We start from the raw sequence: 20,495 nt of genomic DNA, 5'->3' as shown, positions 1-20,495 counted from the left end.
CTGAACTGGAGCATGAACTTGACCACTTCTGATGTTTCCTGACCAAATCTCACACTGTATGAAATAGATTTTTTTTCTGCAGGGAATATATATATATTTATATATTTTAGGACAGAATACCTGATTGAATCGTTGCTTATTAAATGTGAAATTACAACTGCTATGTGGGAGAAATACACCAATAAATATCCTCACACATAAATGCCAGAAAATGTTGAATACGTTGATTGCCAGTGTCTCCTGAACATATGCACGTGACTGTTTTCATAAAAAACAAATATAAAAGCAGTAAGTGCAGGCAATGTGGTGGTGGGGTATGGTGGTATGAATCAGTGTCAGAGTTTACGTCCCCCCCCCCCCCATAGACTTAGACTTAGACTTAGATAAACTTTATTGATCCACAAGGGAAATTGCTTGGTTACAGTAGCTTAGTTGTACATAAAAAACACACTCTTAAGAACCTCAGATAAAAAGAAAAGATTAAATTAAATAAAATAGAAATAAAAAATAAGTAGGATAAAATCTAGTAAGATAAAATAGAAATAGTATAAGCCAAAATGTACAAATTATCGTATTAGCATATGAACAAATGTACAAGAAACAGAGAAGGAAGAATATAAATTATATATACAGGGTAAGGTGTAAGGTGCAGTAGTGTCCATTAACATTAATAACCTTGAGTTATCTGTCACAGAAAGGTGAGTTGTTGTACAGCTGGACAGAGAATGGTATGAAAGTAGTCCTGTAGCGTTCAGTGTGGGAGCGGAGCTGGATCAGCCTGTTGGAGAATGAGCTCCGCTGCCCCTCTATAGTCTGGTGTAGTGGACGTGACGGATTGTCCATGATGGAGAGCAGTTTGTCCAGTGTCCTCCTGTCCCTCACTGAGACAAACGTCTCCAACTTACTGCCAATCACATGACCAGCCTTTCGGATCAATTTGTCGATCCTACTTATGTCCTTATTGTTGGTGCTGCTCCCCCAACAAACCACAGCAAAGTACAGGGCACTCGCAACAACAGACTGGTAGAAAATCTCCAGCAACTTGCTGCATACGTTAAAAGATCATAGTTTACTTATAATCCCATGTTTTATAGTATATGTGTTTTTTTAGCATACACACTAAAAAGAGTTTGGAAATCTACATGTTACAGATTTTCCCGTCTGCAAGAAGCATAATTACACGTTCGATTACTGTGGTTGTTATTTTGTCGTGCGCGTGACGTGGTGTTGTGAGTTCTGTGTAAGCATTACATAGAAACAATAAATCTTGTGCAACAGTCGAGGCTAATGGGTAACACTTTATAATAGCTGCACACTATGAAGCATTCGTAAATGTCATTCATCATTTACAAAGCATCACTCCTGCATTAATAGGCATTAGTAAGCGGTTCATAAATGCAGGTATAAATTCTTTAGCATCTATAAACCGTGTTTAATAGTTGTATTTTCAAACTTCACTAATGATCACTTTATCATTTATACGTTAAATATTAAAGTATTTACCAGTTATTTAGTTATCAGTATCTCATAAAATAATTTAAAAAAGTATAAGTAAACGATTAATAAACCATTTAAATGTACATTTATGCATCTTATTGTGTACACATCTTCTTATAGCTACAAAATGTGTTTATGTTTTGCTTCTCCAGCTGGAAATCATCTCTCATTTTCTGGAAATCAGTCTTTTCTCGGATGTAGGCCTTGTACTAATAGTTACTAAATGTGTTAATTAATTATTCCTACCGTAATTAATGATTAAGTTAGGCAGTTTTAAAGCATTTAGTTATTGTTAGTGAACTATTTTTGTGAGCTCATCTACACTGAGGACTAGTTATGCCCTATAAAGCATTTACAAAGGTGATTTAAAGGCTCAGCCATCTTCTCAACAGAAAAGCCCCACAAACACAACACAGTGTGATACTAAACAAATATTTATTTCATCTACACACTTGATCTAAAATGAAGAAAGAAACATCTGCAATCTCATAAAACTGAATGTTCTGTAGACTTCCCTGGAGGGGGTGGTTGTTTATTGTTACTAAGAGTTAAATTTGATGTATTGTAAGTTATTTATGAATTTAATTTTCAGTTGGCAGACTACAAAGCACTGACCCAACTGAACTTTCTCTTTGTTTGGTTAGTTTGTCTCATTTAAACGTTAAGATTGTCCACCAGCTGTGTAACATGGAGCTCGAAAAAAACCTCAAAGGAGACGGACTTGTAGTTAATATTAAAACGATGCTGTGAGAGCGAAAAGCAGCGGCTGCACGGGCCTGTGCAGGAAACCGAAGCCAACCAGACATTTGTCATAAAGATCTTCAGAAGTTCACGTACGAGTTCAGACGGTTTTGTCACTGCATGCAGGACTCGCTTTAATGAGAGCCAGACCGTGGCACCATTGCACAAAAATCTGCTGCCCTCAGCCACCGCACTAGTCTGTCAGTCGTACTTTGTGCGCTGCGGCTTGAGCTGCAGGTTTTGGAGGTCAGAGAAGAGATCTTTGTTCTCATGCTATCCGTCCAAAACTGAGCTACATCACCAACAATCAACACATCTGACTTAACAACAGACTGAGACGTTCAGTCATCACGAATACCTCAGAGCTGCCTGTTTTGACATGCTGTGTCAAGTTCAAGATGTGATTTATACCACCTATGAAGATGATTCAGAGTTAATATGAGAGCTTTGGTAATTTGATTTATTTAAGTATAAGGCTCATAAGTTATTACAAAGCACTTAAGTTATACAAATGTAATGAGTTAATGTTAGATGAACTGCACTGTTGCCCATAAAGTTGGAATAACTTTGTTTTCAGACACATTTCTCTTTTTATTCCTCTGTATACACATCCGTTATAAGTTTGGAAGAGACTGAGAAGATATACACTTTATTTATCAAGAATAAATCATATTGTCATAATCATTTCACGATTTCGTATTCCACCTTTATGGGCCGGAGTATATATGATTCAAGTAGTAATAATTAAGTAGTATTTAAACTAAACAGGTTTGCGCTAACTAACCATCTTAAATTCATTCATTCATTCATCTTCTGTAACCGCTTATTCCTGTTAAGGGTCACGGGGTCTGCTGGAGCCTATCCCAGCTGTCAACGGGTGAGAGGAGGGGTACACACTGGACAGCCTGCCAGTCAATCGCAGGGCCCATCTTAAATTTACTTTGCTTTTTTAAGGCATTGGGTTTGGCTTTTTTTTTTTTTTTTTTTTAAGAAAAAGTCGTCAAACATTTAGAAGTCCTTGTTTATTTAGAGAAATACATACAGTAAATCATGTCATGGCTGTCTATAAGGCAGATATCTGATACTAATGGAATACTGGTGATGGGGAATTAGGGTTTGTGCTAATTGTGATGCAACAGCGTCACTTAAAATCTGAACAAGATCATGAAAGTATCAAAGCAATTTAGATCTGCACTGAAGGGCACAATCAAAAATGCACAATCGAAATTCGTCTATTTAGCGGACCCAAGAGAAGTTAGGACGTGTGGGCAGATCTCATATACTAATCCTGTAACTGTGGATGACTTCTGTGTTTATGTGAAGTGTAAACCTGTAGAAACATGTAAAGATCAGCTTAACATCCGGCCTCATCTAAATTTCTCAAGCTTCAGTTGTAGTTTCGCTAACATTACTTTTGTTTGGGCTTCAGCTTTATTTACATATTGGCACTAATATGCTAATGTGCTAACTTATTAGTTGTGGCAGTTTGGCTGCAGCTACCTGCATGCAGAGAGGATGAATGGATGAGATACAGGCAGACTTGCTCAGGTGATGTTATAAGGTTGTTCAAGATGAAGAGGCGTTTAAATACTGGCTTTCACTTAATATTCCCAGTTAATGCTGTATATTCCTTGTTTTAAATGTATCCCAGTTTATTTGACAGAATTTATACATTTAATTTAATTTTGACAATTTACTAGATACAAAAGCATTTTTGTCAAAAGTTTTATTGGGATTTTATTTATTTATTTATTTATTTATTTTTTTAGTAGAAAGTACTCCTAATTAAAGGTTTTTTAATTTTTAGTCATGTTTGCCTCTAGATACCATCAGAGGAAACATGAGAAAATATAATCTCTGTAATTTGGGTGAACTAGCCCTGTAATGTGTTATGACTAATCCTTTCATGGTCATATTTGCAAAAAGGAAAATGCGGCTTCGGTGACCTTGTTCAAAAGGAATTCAAATTTTGGGAGCCACATACCGTTCCTTTAGAAAATACACTTCTTTCGACAACTCTGTATACACTGTAGCCACACTATATACAGTAACCAGCTCTGTCTGATTTGTTTTTACAAATTTGCAGTTTCCCAGCAGTGTTAGTGGGCTATAAGTTACAGATCTGTGTACGATTTGCGAAAGATGGGAGTGTGTTTGAAGCCTTCCCTGCGCAGGATAAAGCCTTTTCCCCATCAGGGGTCGTTCTCTTCACTTGGAACGTTTTGATAGGACAAAACATTCCAGAGGAGGAAACACAAAAACTCCGTAGAGAAAGTTATGAAAGTAATTTCTGCATTCTTTTTGCTCCCATGACGCAGTGCAGTGAGGTTTGAGAGGCAGCAAGACAATTCTCCATAAAATTATCAGCTTCGAATGAGTCAACTAAACTCCTTTCATGCGGCTGTTAATCTCTTGTACATGTTCCCCTGCTGATGAAAAGGGCTTTGAGGGTTAGGATGATTCATCTGTGTTATTAAGACAAGCTCTCCATATTCACTACAAACGGGTCTAATGCCCCACCACCCACAGTGCCGCTGATGATGATAAAGGTTGATGACAGGTCAACTGGTGCATGATAATGTGTGTGCTCGCTTCCCAGTCGCGAGGAATTGACATCTGCAGAACTGAGAGCAAAAACAGCCTGCTGGATGTTTATTTAGTCGAAACATAAAAAGTAAAGGATAGAAGTTTAAAAAAAATAAATAAAAAAAGAATTCTGATGACCCTTAATTCTAAAAGCAGGAAGCATGTTTGTGGTATCAGACTCCAGTTTGTGGACCTCCTGCAGCAGTTCAGTATTCTTCAGACGTGCAGACGTTTTATCCATTTTGTTTTCTTTTTTTACCATTAAAAAATAAATAAAAAAATAAAAAGAAGAAGCTTTTCTCATTTAGTTTTACTCAGCAGATGTTTTGGTTTCTACCACATGTCTGACATGTCAAGAGACTTCATGAAGATACAAATGAGAGTACTTCAGTAAAACCGCATTTTCATGTGTCAGGCCACTTTGACTTTGATGTTTAAGGGTTTGTTGCCCCCATCTGTGTTTGAAGTGCGGGGTAGTAAAGTGTCCCTCTTTAGCCCCGCTTTGGTGCTGCATTCAGCAACTTCACATATGAGAGAATTAACATTTACAATTTGACTGATGAGACACAGACAGACGCATGGATAGAGCAGCGCTTAGCACGGCGACCTCTACAATGACCCTTTTTAAAGTCATGTTGAAACTACATTGGCTACCTTAAGTTGAAGTATATATCCACCGATCAGGCATAACATTATGACTACCGACAAGAGAAGTGAATAACATTGACCATCTTGTGACAATATACAATGTTCTGCTGGGAAACTTTTGGACCTGGCATTCATGTGGATGTTATATATGTACCACCCTCCTAGACCAGACCAGACACTCCCACCTCATAGCAATGACACTCCTTGATGACAGCAGCCATCCACAGCAGGATGCAGCCTGACACAGACACAGACATAAAAACAGTTTAGGAACAACTAAAAAAAAAACATGAAAAACAGCACAAGGTGTTGACCTGGCCTCCAAATTCATTAGACCCCAAACTGATCAAGTATCTGTGGGGTGATCCACAGAGGCCCCTCCCCTCAACCCATAGGACCCAAAGGCCCCCACTAACAACATTCTGTTGCCAGACACCACAGGACACCCTCAGAAGGTCCATGTCCATTTTCTGATGAGTCACAACTGTTTTAGAGACACAAGGGAGATCTACACAGTATTATAATAACATAATGTTACGCCTGATCGGTGTATGTATGTCACTCATTAGTGCCCTATTTTCTTTTCTCAGGAGTGTGGGGGGGGATTTTGATCTCCTCCTATGGGCCTCTCCATGGACCGTCACAATGACTTATACGGTACCATGATGTCATTGCTGTAGTCTGAGCTCCGCATTGATCTTAAAAGCCAGAGGCCGAATTCAACTTAAAATAACGAGGAGCTGGTCTTTGAAATAAAAAAAAAAAAGAAAATTCATATGCTTCGCTTGTGTGGGCGTTTCGGTCTAATGTATCACAACACGGAACAGTGGGAGCTCTGTTCGAGCCCTTGGTCTGCGAGACCATGACCAATGCATAATGATGCATTTATTTATTTATTTTTTCATTTTTGGGTGTTTTTTTGTTTTTTTTTCTTCTTTCGCCGAGGGGGTAGTGCTGTGGGAGGTACGTATGCAGAACCGGTTGTGGTGTGGTTTTGGCATACATGTGTTATTCATGTTCAAACATTGTGGTCATCTCGATCCATATTCATGCTTTCAAAAAGCCTGGCTGTGTGCATGGAAGTATAGTATCCCCTATCAGGTTCCCTCCTATAGCAACCACAGACGGGCAGATTTGATTACGTCTGCTCGGCCTGTTCTGGGCGTATGTGTGAATGTTTTGTGTCTGCGTGGAAGGACGTCCTTTACACAAGAGTCTTTCTTAGTTATCGCAGTGTTCAGCGAGATTCCCCTGGACTTTCTCAGGGGAACCAACCTCTGTTCCAGTGCTCCCTTTGCCAGACTCTGTCAGCACTTGCTCTGGCCTGGTGTCATCACTGGCTCTGGCCTGGTTTCATCGACATGGCTGGGCCTTTGATTGTGAAGAAAAGTAGAGAGAGAGAGAGAGAGATTGATATAGAGATAAATAGAGTCGTTTCCCTGGGCTTATACATTTCATGCTCTCTGTCTCTCTGTGGAGCAATTGATCCTCAATCTGCCCATTTTTCAAAATGTAACAAGTTTTCGCTTTCGTTGAGTTTCACAAAATTCTCGTGTCCCTTGTCGAGTAACTGGACTGGATTCCATCTAATGACAGTCCTCTGCCGTCTTAAACTATTGTACCCTTGCAGGTTTTTGCTGACCTTGTTTTTCCATTATGACCTTCAGTGTTCCTCTCTCACCCTCACTGCCTTTTCTCTTCCTCCTCCCGTATGGTTTATACACAAAACGACACTGGCGCTGTTGAGTGTGATGCATATGGATAGCAAGAGGAAGTGCAGCATGTTGACCGAAAGGAAAATATTAGTCCAACATTGGCTCAGTGTTTATTTTGTGGATGTGTGTGTACTTGTAGTATCTCTGCAAAGACATTTTGACCAGTCCTCTTTCAAATGCACCTGCAAAAGGCTAATACTTAATTTTAGGCTTATAGATAGAGTAAGGTTCAAAGTAGGGCTTAGGCATTTTGTTGTGATAGCTAAGGTTAGACCAATGGACTATGGGATGCATTAAGCCCTCATGAGATCAGCCGCAACATTTAAACCAATGCCAGGTTAATGGAATAACAACAATAATCTTGTTGCAATCCAGTGTTCTGCTGAGAAAGCTGGTCCTGGTATCCATGTAGATGTTATTTAGACACGTGCTGCCCATCTAAACACTGCTGCTGACCAGGCGCCTCCAGCCCATAGCAACGACACTAATGCCAGAAGCCATCCCCAGCAGGACAATGCGGCCAGCCACGCCACAAAAACTGGTTTGGAACAACTCAGAAAACATGAAAAATAGTCCAAGCTGTTGACTCGGCATCCAAATTCCCTAGATCCCAAACTGATCAAGTATCTGCGGGATGCACTGGAACAAGCCTGATCCACAAAAGCGATTACAGTCAACACAATGAACACAGCATGCTCTTGAAACCTCGTCGTTTGCCAAGATTAACTTCCAGAGGTAATTGTAAAGTGTGGTCACTTAAAAAGTTAGTTCAAATGCCTTGCTCTTCATTGCAAGTTACTGGACCGTAAGGGAACATTTTCCTCAGTGCATAGTATCAGAAATTGCCAGAAGTTTGCATCTAATGCTTAACTTTTAGTTTGCTTTGACTTTGGCCATAGAAACTATTTCCAAACTTAAATAAGGAACCAGGAGAGGGTTGTTGCCCTGCAGTGTGGATGTGTTTAGTCTGCACTAATGTCTAGGTGGGTGGTACGTGTCAAAGTGACATCCACACAACCAAAGGTTTCCAAGCCAGACATTGTGTTGTGAGGCTATGATCAATGTTCTTCACTACACCTGTCAGTGGCTTTAATGTTGTGGCTGCTCCCCAGATAGATAGTGGACATGTGCAGGGTACACCACAAGTCTTCCAGGTGAGTGATTGTGTGTAACAGCTGTATTTCTCAGAGATCTTTAGAGATAACCTTTTACTGTATGTGTGCAGTACGTTCCCATATGTGAGTGTGGGTGATCTTGATAGATCTGTGATGAGGCCACCAATGCCTTTCATCCTAATGGATTCCAGCTGACCAATCACAGTACAAAGACATGGTCACAGATAAGCCCATTGGAACTGGGGAGGTTCCGGTAAACTGCCTGTGATAGGCCCCCCTCTATCCCCCACCGCTCCTATCAGCAATCAGCCGGGGTTAATGGTGAGAGCCTGAGGCTCGCTGATTGGAGCCAGGCTACACATCAGTCAAGACGAACCCAGTGTTGGGCCATACTGTGTCAGGTCCCAGCTATTCCAGTCCATCTTCTGCCTGGCCACAATACATGCACTTCAATTCAGGAAATCAAACTTGTTTGATGACTCTCCAACTTGACAAAGCACTCAAATGTGACTGCATCTTGATGTTGACACGTCATAACTCAGACTGACCTGTTTTGACCTTACTCGTTGGCAATCTAGCCTGAGTATTTCATACTTTAAGATGTGAGACAGGCACTCCAGTCTAAGCCTAAAGCTCTCAAAAGAAAATGGGTCACAGTTTGACTGGTGAACTTCCACTTGAACCGTATGTCTGTATGCTGTATTTCACCTGTCTGACCAGATCACTGTAAAGTGGGCCAGGGTCAGAAGCTACAGGTTGACATACAGCTGCTGTGGTCCTCACCGGGTGGCTACTCCGTTCTTTCTTTCTTTCTTTCTTTCTTTCTTTCTTTCTTTCTTTCTTTCTTTCTTTCTTTCTTTCTTTCTGATCAAAGGGCTCCTATTCCCTCTCTCCAAAGAGGAGAAAAAGAAAAGAATTAATACTAATGGTGCTGGGAGCAGAGGACTAAAAGCGTCAGGGTAATTACCCAGCAATCACTGCAGCATTCCGCAGCTGAGGGGGGCAGAGATAGGGTCTTGAGCCTAAAGAGCATGGACGTGGATCAACTTGGCCGGCACACACACAGACACACTCAGACTCACGTACAGCCTAGCTTGCACAAGTTCAATCCGTCTTCATTGAACAGCTCTGGGTCTGCAGGAGTCTCTCCCTGGTCGTTTCGCCCTGTGGCCGGCCAGGAGAAATCACTATGAAAACAACCCTCGCTTCGTCTTTCTCTCCGTGTTTCTGTCACTTGCCGCTGTGCACGTCTGCATCTCCCTGTGTGTTGCGCGTGTCTAATTAATATGTATGAATGCAGTGGAAGGTTTCTGTGTGAATGACTGTCTGGAGGAATGTGTAGGAAGAGGGGGAGGATGTCTGCTTGTCAGAAATGCTATATGCAGCCCCCATCGTCTGAACCTGGGCCCAACATCCACGATAGCAATCGCAGCCTGATTGTGCGCGTGTATTCCTCAGAGATCAGAAATGTGTGTTTATAACGAGGCTACAGGTGTTACAAAAAAATGTGTGCTCGCGTGCAAATGCATTTGTGCATGTGTACAAACAGTAGTCGTCCTGTGTCTAGCTATTTAAATACTGCTGTATCATTTACCATAAATTACCCAACTCACACCCGTAGGTTGATTACCAATGACTCCCAAAACAACATGTAGATGCAGGACCATTCACAAATTTGCGGGCAGGCGAGGTAATATAAAGCGCCAGCCGAGTCCACTTTTGGAAGAAGAAGAGTGTTGACTTTTTACTCCCTTTTTGGATTATCACTTTCATTTCCAGTCAGCGTGTGGTTAGGGCCTAGGAAACTACACTACATGGTTAGCTTCATAAAAAGATCCTGGTTAGTGTGAAAACAGAGACTCGTTCACGACTTCAAACACAACGCAAACTTGGGGAGTTTTCTGCACTTGGCTTCTCTGCAATCTTTTTGCTGGCCGGGACGTTTTTTCATGCGCTTATTTACTTGACCGTCAGCAATTTAGATGGCATTAAAGATTTGATCGCTACTGACGTTATTCTGGTGAAAATGGGATGAAATTACCAATGAAATAATATGGCTTTTCCATTCATGGATATGGAAAAATGTTGGCTACAATAAAAAATAAACTGCAGGATGTAGAGGTACGTCAGATGTATTCAGAGCTAACTGAAGTAACTGAAAGTTTATTACAAACCTCAGGAAGATTTGCAACATCTCATCTCGCCTTCTTTTTTCAAATCTTTGTCTGCGATCATTATTATTTTTAGTCTAACGATTTAGCTTCAAGCTGTTTTCCTTTTTGCAATTCAGGCATTTAGAATAAACAAACAGCTACTGTGATTTTTAGCCCACAAGCGAGGTTAAAATAATACAATAAACCTTTGCTTCCTCACCCACCTTACCGATGACCACAGCTGCCGTAATCTGCGTAGGAGATCTGAAATTCCTACAAGGACCCAGTGTAGTTTAGTACGCACGCAGATGTTTATGGGTTCTTTTTTTTTCTTGTTTAATTTCATGCATTTTTTGTTTTATTTCTCTCGTGTGACTCTCTATGAGAGAAATTACGTTCACATTATCCGTAATTTGCTGTTAGATTACCATTAGGTTTTGTGAAGCAGAAAACCCCCACACTTAGACTACTTCATAATGTGTGTTTACTCTGGAGAACATTTATATATATATATATATATATTTCTATTTCGAAATGCTTTTCTTTGCACTATTTGACATAATATCTGACCGTACCATTATCTTTGTGGGTGTTCTGATTTCATTTACTTTCTGAGCTTGTGCCACAATGTTGAATTATCATAACTAAGGTCAAGGCATTGCTCTTCCTTTTTAAGAATGATTATGAGTTCAAACAGACTAGCTCAAATAAAAAGAACATATGCAACACACTGATTTATGAATATTGTAAAATATGTTTTTTCATCTGTGTTCTGTGTTCTTGTTTTTCCTCTATGCATGAAGTGTGCGTCTGTCTATTTTTGTGTATGTTTATGTGTCTGTGTGCCTGCATACAAATGAGAGCATGCGTGTCGCTGATGGACACAGTGCACCTTTGTATTTCTAAACAGCCAATGGTGGTTAGGGGCAGAATGACAGAATGAAAGACTTACAAGACTCAATCATAATCACAGTGAAAGCCATAGAAAAGTCTGTCTCTTTCACTCGCTCCCAGGTCTGCTTCGCCAGTTTCTGTTTTCCTTGGCTGTAGAATAAGCAAGGACATGCCTGTTTGGTTTGTCGACTCTGGGTCCGTCATGTGCATGGTCTTTTTCGCTTTTATGGCAGAAGAGGCATGGTGGAGGGCTGCAGAGCGCAGTCGTGAAGTCGCGTTGGCACACGTGCAATTACACAGTGGCCCGAACACATGTTTCCGTGCATTCATGCTCAATCAGCCCTTTTCTCCGGCCATGTGCTCGACAACAAATCAAGAGTCAATCCTTTGCTAGGAAGAAATCTTTTGTGACTGTCTTTGGCTCCCTGTGACGTACAGTAGAAATGAAAAACGACTCCCGCTTTTCCTCATTTTCGAAAAGTGTGGATGATTTCAGAACCTGAGCATCACACTTGTTGACCCTCCCTTCCCTTCCTCCCTCTCTCGGGCACCACTCGTCTTATGAAGTCACTGTGCTCTGTCATTATGGTCGATAACAGATGAATAATGTCTCCTCGAGCAAAGAACCATGACATCAGGAAGGTCATTCGAGGGGAACAGGGCAGAGGTGTCATTTTCTGCTTTTAAAGGTCCCCGTGTGCTTGCCTCTTCACATTCCCAGCGAGACAACTCATTGTTCTGCAGAGATCGGGTTGGGACTTCACAGGCACGACTTAATAGTGGTGGTTCCCTTTCATTAGTTATGAGTGCAGGATAATGTCTCCTGACATTTTTATGTAGGGCTGCACTTTTTATCCACGGAAACATGTATTGAGGTCGTGTTTACAAGTGTCTTGTCAGGTGTGGAAGTAAAATCTGCGACCACAGAAGACGGTGCGTTCTTTCTCTCGCCCTGTCCTGCAAGATAAATGAGATCCCATCAAATCTGGAATTCAAAGAACTTTGAATCTCATAGCATTATAACTAAATGACCCATTCCAAGTTACATGGGGAACTAAGTGCATAAACAGGCCTGTGGCAGCAATTCACCACATGGAGGCGCCAGCTCACACAGTATCAATGCTTTCCCGTTCTGCCAGTTTTGCCCATGTTGTTGAGTTTCACAGGCAGAGACCGGGTGGTGGTGGGAGGTAGTGGAGGGACAAGGGTTAAATCAAGTGCAAGCACAACCCCTGCTTGCTCTGAAAAGGTCACTGTCTTCCCTGCTCATCACGACCAGACTGCGTTTCTCTTTGAAGACCCACGGCCAAGTGCTCAGAAGCCGGAAGAAGTCCTTCATTAATACGGGAATCAGCCGCCTTTCATGAGGAGATGGGAACAACATGCGTGTTGTTTTAACACGCAAACATACACAAACATTATTCAAGTTTAATATATACGTTGTTTATTTGGGCCGAGAGTATGTGACTGGGGAGGACTTATAGTAGCAGTACGTCGTCTTTCACTCAGTTTCTGTTTGACTGTGACCTAGATTTCTCTTGGGAAATACACCCTGTGTTACTACATATTGTTCAGTTTGCGGTTATCGGCCTGCTGAGAATTTGTGTGCGTGCGTGAGCTCATGTGCGTGCGTGCACATAAATGTCAGCACCAGGATTTGGGGATTTTACAACTGTCCCCGTTCATATTTTCAGAGGTGATGACAAGCATGTTGCCTTTCAGAGAGGGCGACCGATTATTGTTTGGTATTTTTATTGGTCCAAAAGAGTTTTAAAAATACAAATGATTGTATTTTCATAGTGGTCATGCTCCACGCTGGTCTCCTTTGTGTTCTGCTGAAATTATTCCTCTGGCTTCCAGAGTTCTACTTCTTCTTAGCTTGGATGGAAGACAGATGGGTCGACCGGGTTTGTGGTTCTGCTTTTAGATCGCCTCTTTTTTTTTTTCTTTTTTTTTTTTGCCAGAGACGCAGGGCCTAATACTTCTGTCCCATTACATTAGAGCTCAGCTTGCGCTAATCATGATCACAATATACAGTCTGTGACCGCAATTCAAAAGCAAGGCTCCCAGTGGACGCGTAATCCCACTGAACAAAGGATCAAAATGTTTTGTTGACGACTGTTAACTTTACACGGATGTATGTCTGCCGTTGTTTGGGGATTCACTTCGAATATATGTCACTTGGTCAAGAGTGAGCATCATGTTTCGTTCCACTGGTGACAATATCACGGCCCATTTTTCACTTTTCAAATGCAAGTTTCATCAGATACTTTGTGAATACAGTTGTAGTCGTACGTTTTGCTTTGAAGTAATGCCAGATGGCTAGCTCTGGAGCTTTTGCAACTAAATTACAAAAGCTCCAGAGCTAGCAAAAAATGCTAGTTCTGATATCTTTATGCTCCCAAGCACCCCAGTGTTTTACAGTTATATTTTAAGGGGCTACAACTGTTAGTGGCATGTGCAAAGTCAAGGTCAGTGAAGAAAACTGCGCATCAGCACTCCCGCTTTTAAGGAGAACTGTGTCCTGCCCTATCAGCTCTTTGATAAAGTTATCCGAGTCAAAACAGAATGGCCGTAAACACCAGGAGGCCATGTGTGTGGGAGGCGACTGAGACAGACGTCATGGTTTCTCAAGAGGATACGCACTCACCGAGACAGTCAGTCCACATCACAGAGCCTGGCCTGAAGAGTCATGGAAGCGGACTTTATATCGTAGGTGGTCTGCTTCAGTGGGAGGTGTGTTTGGGATGACATATGCACCGCAGTTTGGTGATAAAAAAAAAAAAAAAAAGTCTGTGTGTTTGTGTGCAAGAGGAGAGAGAGATGCGGGAGTATGGTCTGAGGTAGCCTCATGCTCTCAGAGATAAAGGGAGCTGTTCTCATCGCGACGGCCGAGCTACTGGAACGGAGGCCCTATCTCCTAAAAAGACACAGAGCTGACCACAAAAGGCGTTTTTTCCAGAAAAAATGCGATTGGAGTTTTCTGACAGAATTCCTTGCCCTCTTTCCCATATCCATGATTCATGTGACTCGTAGTCATCCAGCCGTTCTGTACATGGTTTAAGTTGTGTTTAACGTTTTTCTGCACAATTTCACAGAAGGCCAAGCGACGAGGCTAAATATTTCATCAAGGGGTTGTTACATAGAGCGACCGGGCCAAAGCAAACTTAAGACCGGTGAAGAATGTAATCATTTATCTAAGGACCAGGGGCGACATGCTCAATTTGACCTAAAATAGGGCTGTGGTGCCCACAGAGACGGGGAGCCAGGGTGTGCATGAGTGAATATGTATTTATGTTTCGGTGCATGTTCAGGAGAACGAGGTACGTCGAGCTACTGGGCTACTACAACCAGAGGCCAAAGTAAGATATTCGGTTTGTTTGCACTTCCTGCTTTGTTTACTGTATGGGGAGATAAGCACGTCCCAGTGCAAAGCTTGTGTAACCTGTCAGCCTTCATCGGCGCTTGATGGCATGGAAATCGTCCGTATGTTGCTTTAACTCTCATGCACATAGGGCCCAGTCAAGTGAAATGAGTAAAAATGCCTCTTCAGTCAGGTCAGTCCATTCACTTGAAATGCAAGAAGAGTATTGAGGGCATGTATATTCCCTCAATACTCTTCCATGTCTATGCATTATATATCTTGCATTATATATATATATATATATAACCATCACCTCATCAAGGCATTTTCTTTCTCACAGTGTCTACCATAAACCCCGTCGAACACACCCATGGCAATCATGAGTTGCTGGGAATTTTATCAGGCTTTGGTGGTGTGAAGCTTTCCCATCATTCCCCGAAGGCTTTAATGTCCCTATCGGTCGTGGACTGAACCCACCAGAGCCTTTAGCTTGGTTGTGTAATGACTGTCATTAACCTATCAAGATCTGCCGAAGGGTCCTGGCTGCTTTTTCCCACCCCCTCCTGCCACTTTCTCCTCATTGCCAAAACCGAGATGGTTCCCCCAAATCTTCGCTCTTGCCCTCCAGGGAGCAGAGAACACCAAAGTCTACAGTCTAATTGGATTCATTTGTAAAATAGCTGCAGAGATTTGGACATTATCTATCTATGTACCCATGACTGGAATGCAGCGTATTCTCTCTGCTGGACATTTTTTACCCCGTCGCTGTTGCAGTTAAACTGTGCTCTCTTGATGGCTTGAAGTGCTTTGCTTATTTTTTTTATTGGTATCTCATGTTCATCAAATAATGAAATCCTTTATTTTTTATTTTTTTGCATGTGGCTCTTTTTTTTTTGTACAGTGCACGCCTTGATCTTAGAAAGGAGCATTTGGGTCAAATGTGGTATTAATACTTTGCAGCAGTGAGAGAATGGCACATTGTCTGTAGAAAAACCACTAAAGAAGAATGACTTGGAGACAGGAAAATAAATGCTCTTAGTCTGTGTATAGATCTCAATGACTCTCAGGGAATCCGTAAACTTTTCATGTTGTTCTTTCTTTTTTTAATCAAGATTCAGAAAATTCAAAGGAATGCAGAGTGTGCTCATACATAGAAATTCTGATAAGCCACAAGAAAGTCACCATGTCACCGTATCACCGTGTCCTATCACCAGATGTGCTGTCCCTTTGAAACTAATTTGTAGACCTCTGGAGTCTTGTCGCAGGGCACTGTGTCCTTCCCCAGCTGCATCTGTTAGTGCTTTGTCTGGTACAGCTCTGAGCGCTTTGTGTATGTGGGCTCCCGTGTGTTTCCATGTGTGCGTCTTTGAGTGTTTGTGTTCTGTTTTGCAGATGTTCATCAGATAAAGGCTGTTGAACACCACAACTGGCTATTACACCAGCATTTTAACAACATGAGGTTAGCCACAGAAAGGCAGATACAGAGACAGTGCATCCTGTCAGTCAATGGACTGAATTAGCTCCTAGTATAACTCTAATAGACTTATACCGAAGCTGGTAAGGTACACCTCTGTCCATTGGACATTGGACAGGTGTTTCGTAATGCAGTAAGACTTTACAACAACTAAAGGAAACAATATAAAACTGGTATACTTAGGTAACATTCTTAGAGTTAGCTCTGTGTCTCACATTTTCTGCATTGCATTTGAACTAGAATTTGCATTGATGCTCGTTGAATCTGGTCCAAAGCTTACTGCCATAACAGATCAATACAGACAAAATACCGAGTGACACACACACACATACACACATACACACACACACACAAACATGGCAATCTTGTTTTACCCACAGTAAATAAAAGACATCGAATAAACATTCTTCCGATAAACAACTGCAAGCACTGACATAAGTGACAAGCAAAAGTGGGGTTTAGCACAACAGGGGAAAAAAAGTCGTAATATATACTGTATACACCGATCAGGCATAACATTATGACCACTGACAGGCGGTGGGAATAACTTTGGCCATCTTGTGACAATGCAATGTTCTGCTGGGAAACATTTGGACCTGGCATTCGTGTGGATGTTACTTAGACATGTGCCACCCACCTAGAACAAACCAGCACCACCACCCCATAGCAATGACACTCGTGGTTGGCAGCAGCCATCCCGAGCAGGATGCAGCCTGACACAGGCACACACACAAAAACAGTTTAGGAACAACTTGAAAATCATGAGAAACAACACAACGTGTTGACCTGGCCTCCAAATTCACTAGATCCCAAACTGATTAAGTATCTGTGGGATGCACTGGAACAAGTCTGATCCACAGAGGTCCCTACCCTCAACCAACAGGACCCAAAGGAACCCACTAACAACATTCTGTTGCCAGACACCACAGGAAACCCTCAGAATACCAATGTCCATTCTCTGATTAGTCATAACTGTTATGGAGGCAAAAGGGAGACCTAAACAATATTAGGAAAGGAAGGTGGTCATAATGTTATGTCTGATTGGTGTATATGTTAGTACCCTGGAGACAGGGGACAGGGATACCACCTTGAGGTTCACTGGCTCCTGTATCTGTCTTAGAGACTCTGGTGTGTACACCTCTTCACTAAGTCTTGAGCTTAATTAACTTATTCTCTAACCAACAAAGCCATACAGTGGAGGCGTTCATTGCTACTCATCTTTGAGATGCCAGGCCAGCATGGAAGACATTACAGCAGGAAATTAGTAAATGCAGCCAGAGGCTGAGCAAAACTGTTCGGTGTCTAGAGTCAACTTCCTGATGAATCATGGGTCTTAATTACTTTATGTGGCACTTAAGTACCACAAGGTCTCCAGTCACAATACTACATTGTACAAATGCTACGTAACTTTTCAGGTTCAATCAAAACCTTTCTCTCTTCACGATCCTTTAAATATTGATGAGTTTATTTTGACAGCCACATGCCTCTAACGTCAGCTCCTCTCTTGTTCTATCTCTATGTCTTTTTCTCTCCAGATTGAGAACCTGTTGGAACAGTTAAAGGACAAGGACAAACAGCTGGCTGGATTGAGGGAAAGGGTTCAGGGCCTTCAAACCGACTCCAGCAATACAGACACAGCTCTGGCTACACTGGAGGAGGCTTTATCAGAAAAGGTACGTAGGGAACGCTCAACAGAGGGTGATTGTGGACTTGTTCAAAAAAGCTGCAGAATAGAGAGAAAGCATGAAAAGCCAAATCTATGGGGAGGGTTGAGGTTGGGAGAGATGTCTAAAAATAATAAAGCATCTTAATTATCAATATGCTAAAACATGTTTATCAGATATACACAATAAAATTCTACAATGTGATACCTTAACACCACCATTTGGTGTGTAACAGTCTGGAAATTTCAACTATTCAGGGGCATTTAATTAAGTTGCAGCCTTTGCTATGACACACAGCCTTAATTTACACAAGCTCCAAATTTATAGATCTTGGACCACACTAGATCCTGTATGAAAACAGCAAAGGAGACAAGGAGGCATTGGCAGAAAGGAGGTCTAAGGTGAACACACAGAGGATTAGTCCACGCCTGCAACTGCGCCAAACATAGGGAGGGAATGATCTATAGAATGAGAGGAGGATAAAAATTTTGAAAGGAAGAGGAATGGAGACGTGGGGAAGTTGAGTGGCAGAGGAGACACAGCCCTGATGGCGAAGGTGGTCTCAGGATTAATGGAGGGAGAGGTCAAGGAATGCAAGGGTGGAGGCAGAGTGAGAAACCGAGCAGCTCCTTTAAAGATAAAGAGACTGTCAAGAAAAAGAATAAGACAGGGATGGAAATTCAACAACAGAGCCATGCACACAGTGAAAAAATAAGTATGACTATTGTGTAGTGTAGTTTAAATTGGCAAAAAAGTCTTAATAGGATGTGTTCAGTCATTGCCCATTGTGATTTTAATATTAAGTCTGTATCTATTTCTGTTATGTAGAGTTTCTGTAGTTTGTTTATTTTCTTTATTTCTTTATTTATTTGAACGTAAATTTTGAGTTAAAGGGGAACTACTGTTTTTTACAACCTGGACCTTATTTCTGGCATAAAATACGGTCGTTTACTCATCCATATAACTTTTGTGTAATTTGTATTCCTTCGAGAGATTATTAGATTAGCGTATATCTATGTAGTGGGAGTGACTGGGGCACCGAAACGCAGCCTCTAAATAACGCATTATTTGCCGCAAAACTCGTTAATTTCACCAATATTTTGTTATCGTATGCTAGTGCTATTCCCCTTCTGACTCTCAGCCTTCCGACCTGCCTGATGTCATCTCTGAGCGCCGCACACACCCGCGACGGTCGGCTTGTTTAGCTGTAATTTGCTACTGCTATGGTTCGTCCACAAACTCAGAATTGGAAAAATATTCAGCCATGCTGCAAAAAAACTAGATAAAACCAGATAATGTGTTATTTAGAGGCTGCTTTTCGGTGCCCCAGTCACTCCCACTACATGGATATACGCAAAGCTAAATATCTCCCGAAGGAATACAAATTACACGAAAGTTATATGGGTGAGTAAACGGCCGTATTTTATGCCAGAAATAAGGTCCAGGTTGTAAAAAACTGTAGTTCCCCTTTAACACATTGTACAACAACAATAACAATGTGCATTGTGTGTGCCCAGTTTCCGTGGGCTATCCCTAATAGCATGCCATAGGTGGTAGACAACAACTGATGCACTGCGAAAACATTCTTGGTGCAACTTACTCCAGAGAATTTGGGTTCTTCAAGTATATAAACAAAAATTGTCTGTTGTGATGCTTATTGTTTGGATGGCAGTGCTTAGCAAACTGGGTGTTTAACATGTGGCTTGTCAAAATCAGGAAGTGATCAAAATAGCAGTAACGATGTGGAAAGCAAGCAGAATCTGAAGTGCTGTCTCAGACACAAACGGAAAAGTGGTGGTAACTGTTGTTTGTATGGATGCTAGTGCTAGCTCTCTGTTTACTATTACAGTTTGTTGGAATTGGTACACAAACCATTACACGCAATAGCGCACGTATCAAAATGCACAAGAAGATACACGGTAGTTGTGCTGCAACAACTGCCATGTGATTCAAGGTGAACCCAACAGACTTACTCCACATGGGAGGATAAGTGGATGTTCTAGATGTTGGTTGTAAACATTCAGTATTTGCTGTTTTCTGGCACCATGAAAGGGCAGCTGGTCTCCATAAAGCCTCACCTCAACAATACAGAGTTAGCGTGCCGCCCCTAGCACTAAAAGTTGAATAGCCCCCTTGGCCTGTGCGGTGTTGTGTTTTATAGAAAAATTGACCACATTTTTATCAAACCCCATTTGATTTTACACTCTATTCCTAGGTAAAGAAATTACTGTCAAGAAGCTGGAGTGCTAATTCAAATTTCTGTGCTCAATAAGACAATCATTTCTATTTGGAGAGCATATTGAACACGAGATGGTTTCAATGTTATACAATGTCGAGTTCTGGCAATATATATATACACTTTGCCTTGAAGTGACTTGGATTTCAGAGTTACTCCATCTTTCTCAGCTTTGTTGCATGATTTACATTGTCGCTAGCACACATTTGTTGGTGCTACAGTCTAAAATATGATTGGTTTGGCGCTGCAGGCTAAAATTGTTCCAAGTTGCATGTGTGTTTGTACTGCAGGCTAAGAGATGGATGCTGGTTTACACTTTGTTGGCACTGGCTGCTGGTTAAGAGTTCCCAATGCATTTTTTCCCCCCAGTTAAAGCTACATTTTTGTGTTGCAACGTGCACGGCCTGT

General features: G+C 41.5%; 1 protein-coding gene across 1 annotated transcript in view; it reads left to right on the top strand.

Annotated features, from left to right (window-relative positions):
• The window catches only part of LOC311494077 (ERC protein 2-like), a gene marked incomplete at both ends in the record, with an annotated part of 113,134 nt that overhangs the window by 33,259 nt on the left and 59,380 nt on the right, over positions 1 to 20,495 (top strand). Inside the window, one exon of the mRNA XM_084552933.1 lies at positions 17,723 to 17,860. Within this exon, the coding sequence (XP_084409059.1) occupies positions 17,723 to 17,860 (138 nt within the window). The remainder of the gene's footprint in view (positions 1 to 17,722; positions 17,861 to 20,495) is intronic.

Source organism: Chelon labrosus (genome assembly GCF_963514085.1).
Source record: "Chelon labrosus genome assembly, chromosome: 10".
Classification (NCBI taxonomy): Eukaryota; Metazoa; Chordata; class Actinopteri; order Mugiliformes; family Mugilidae; genus Chelon; species Chelon labrosus.
Note: the sequence above shows the minus strand (reverse complement) of the source record. Positions and strands in the feature narration are given on the sequence as shown.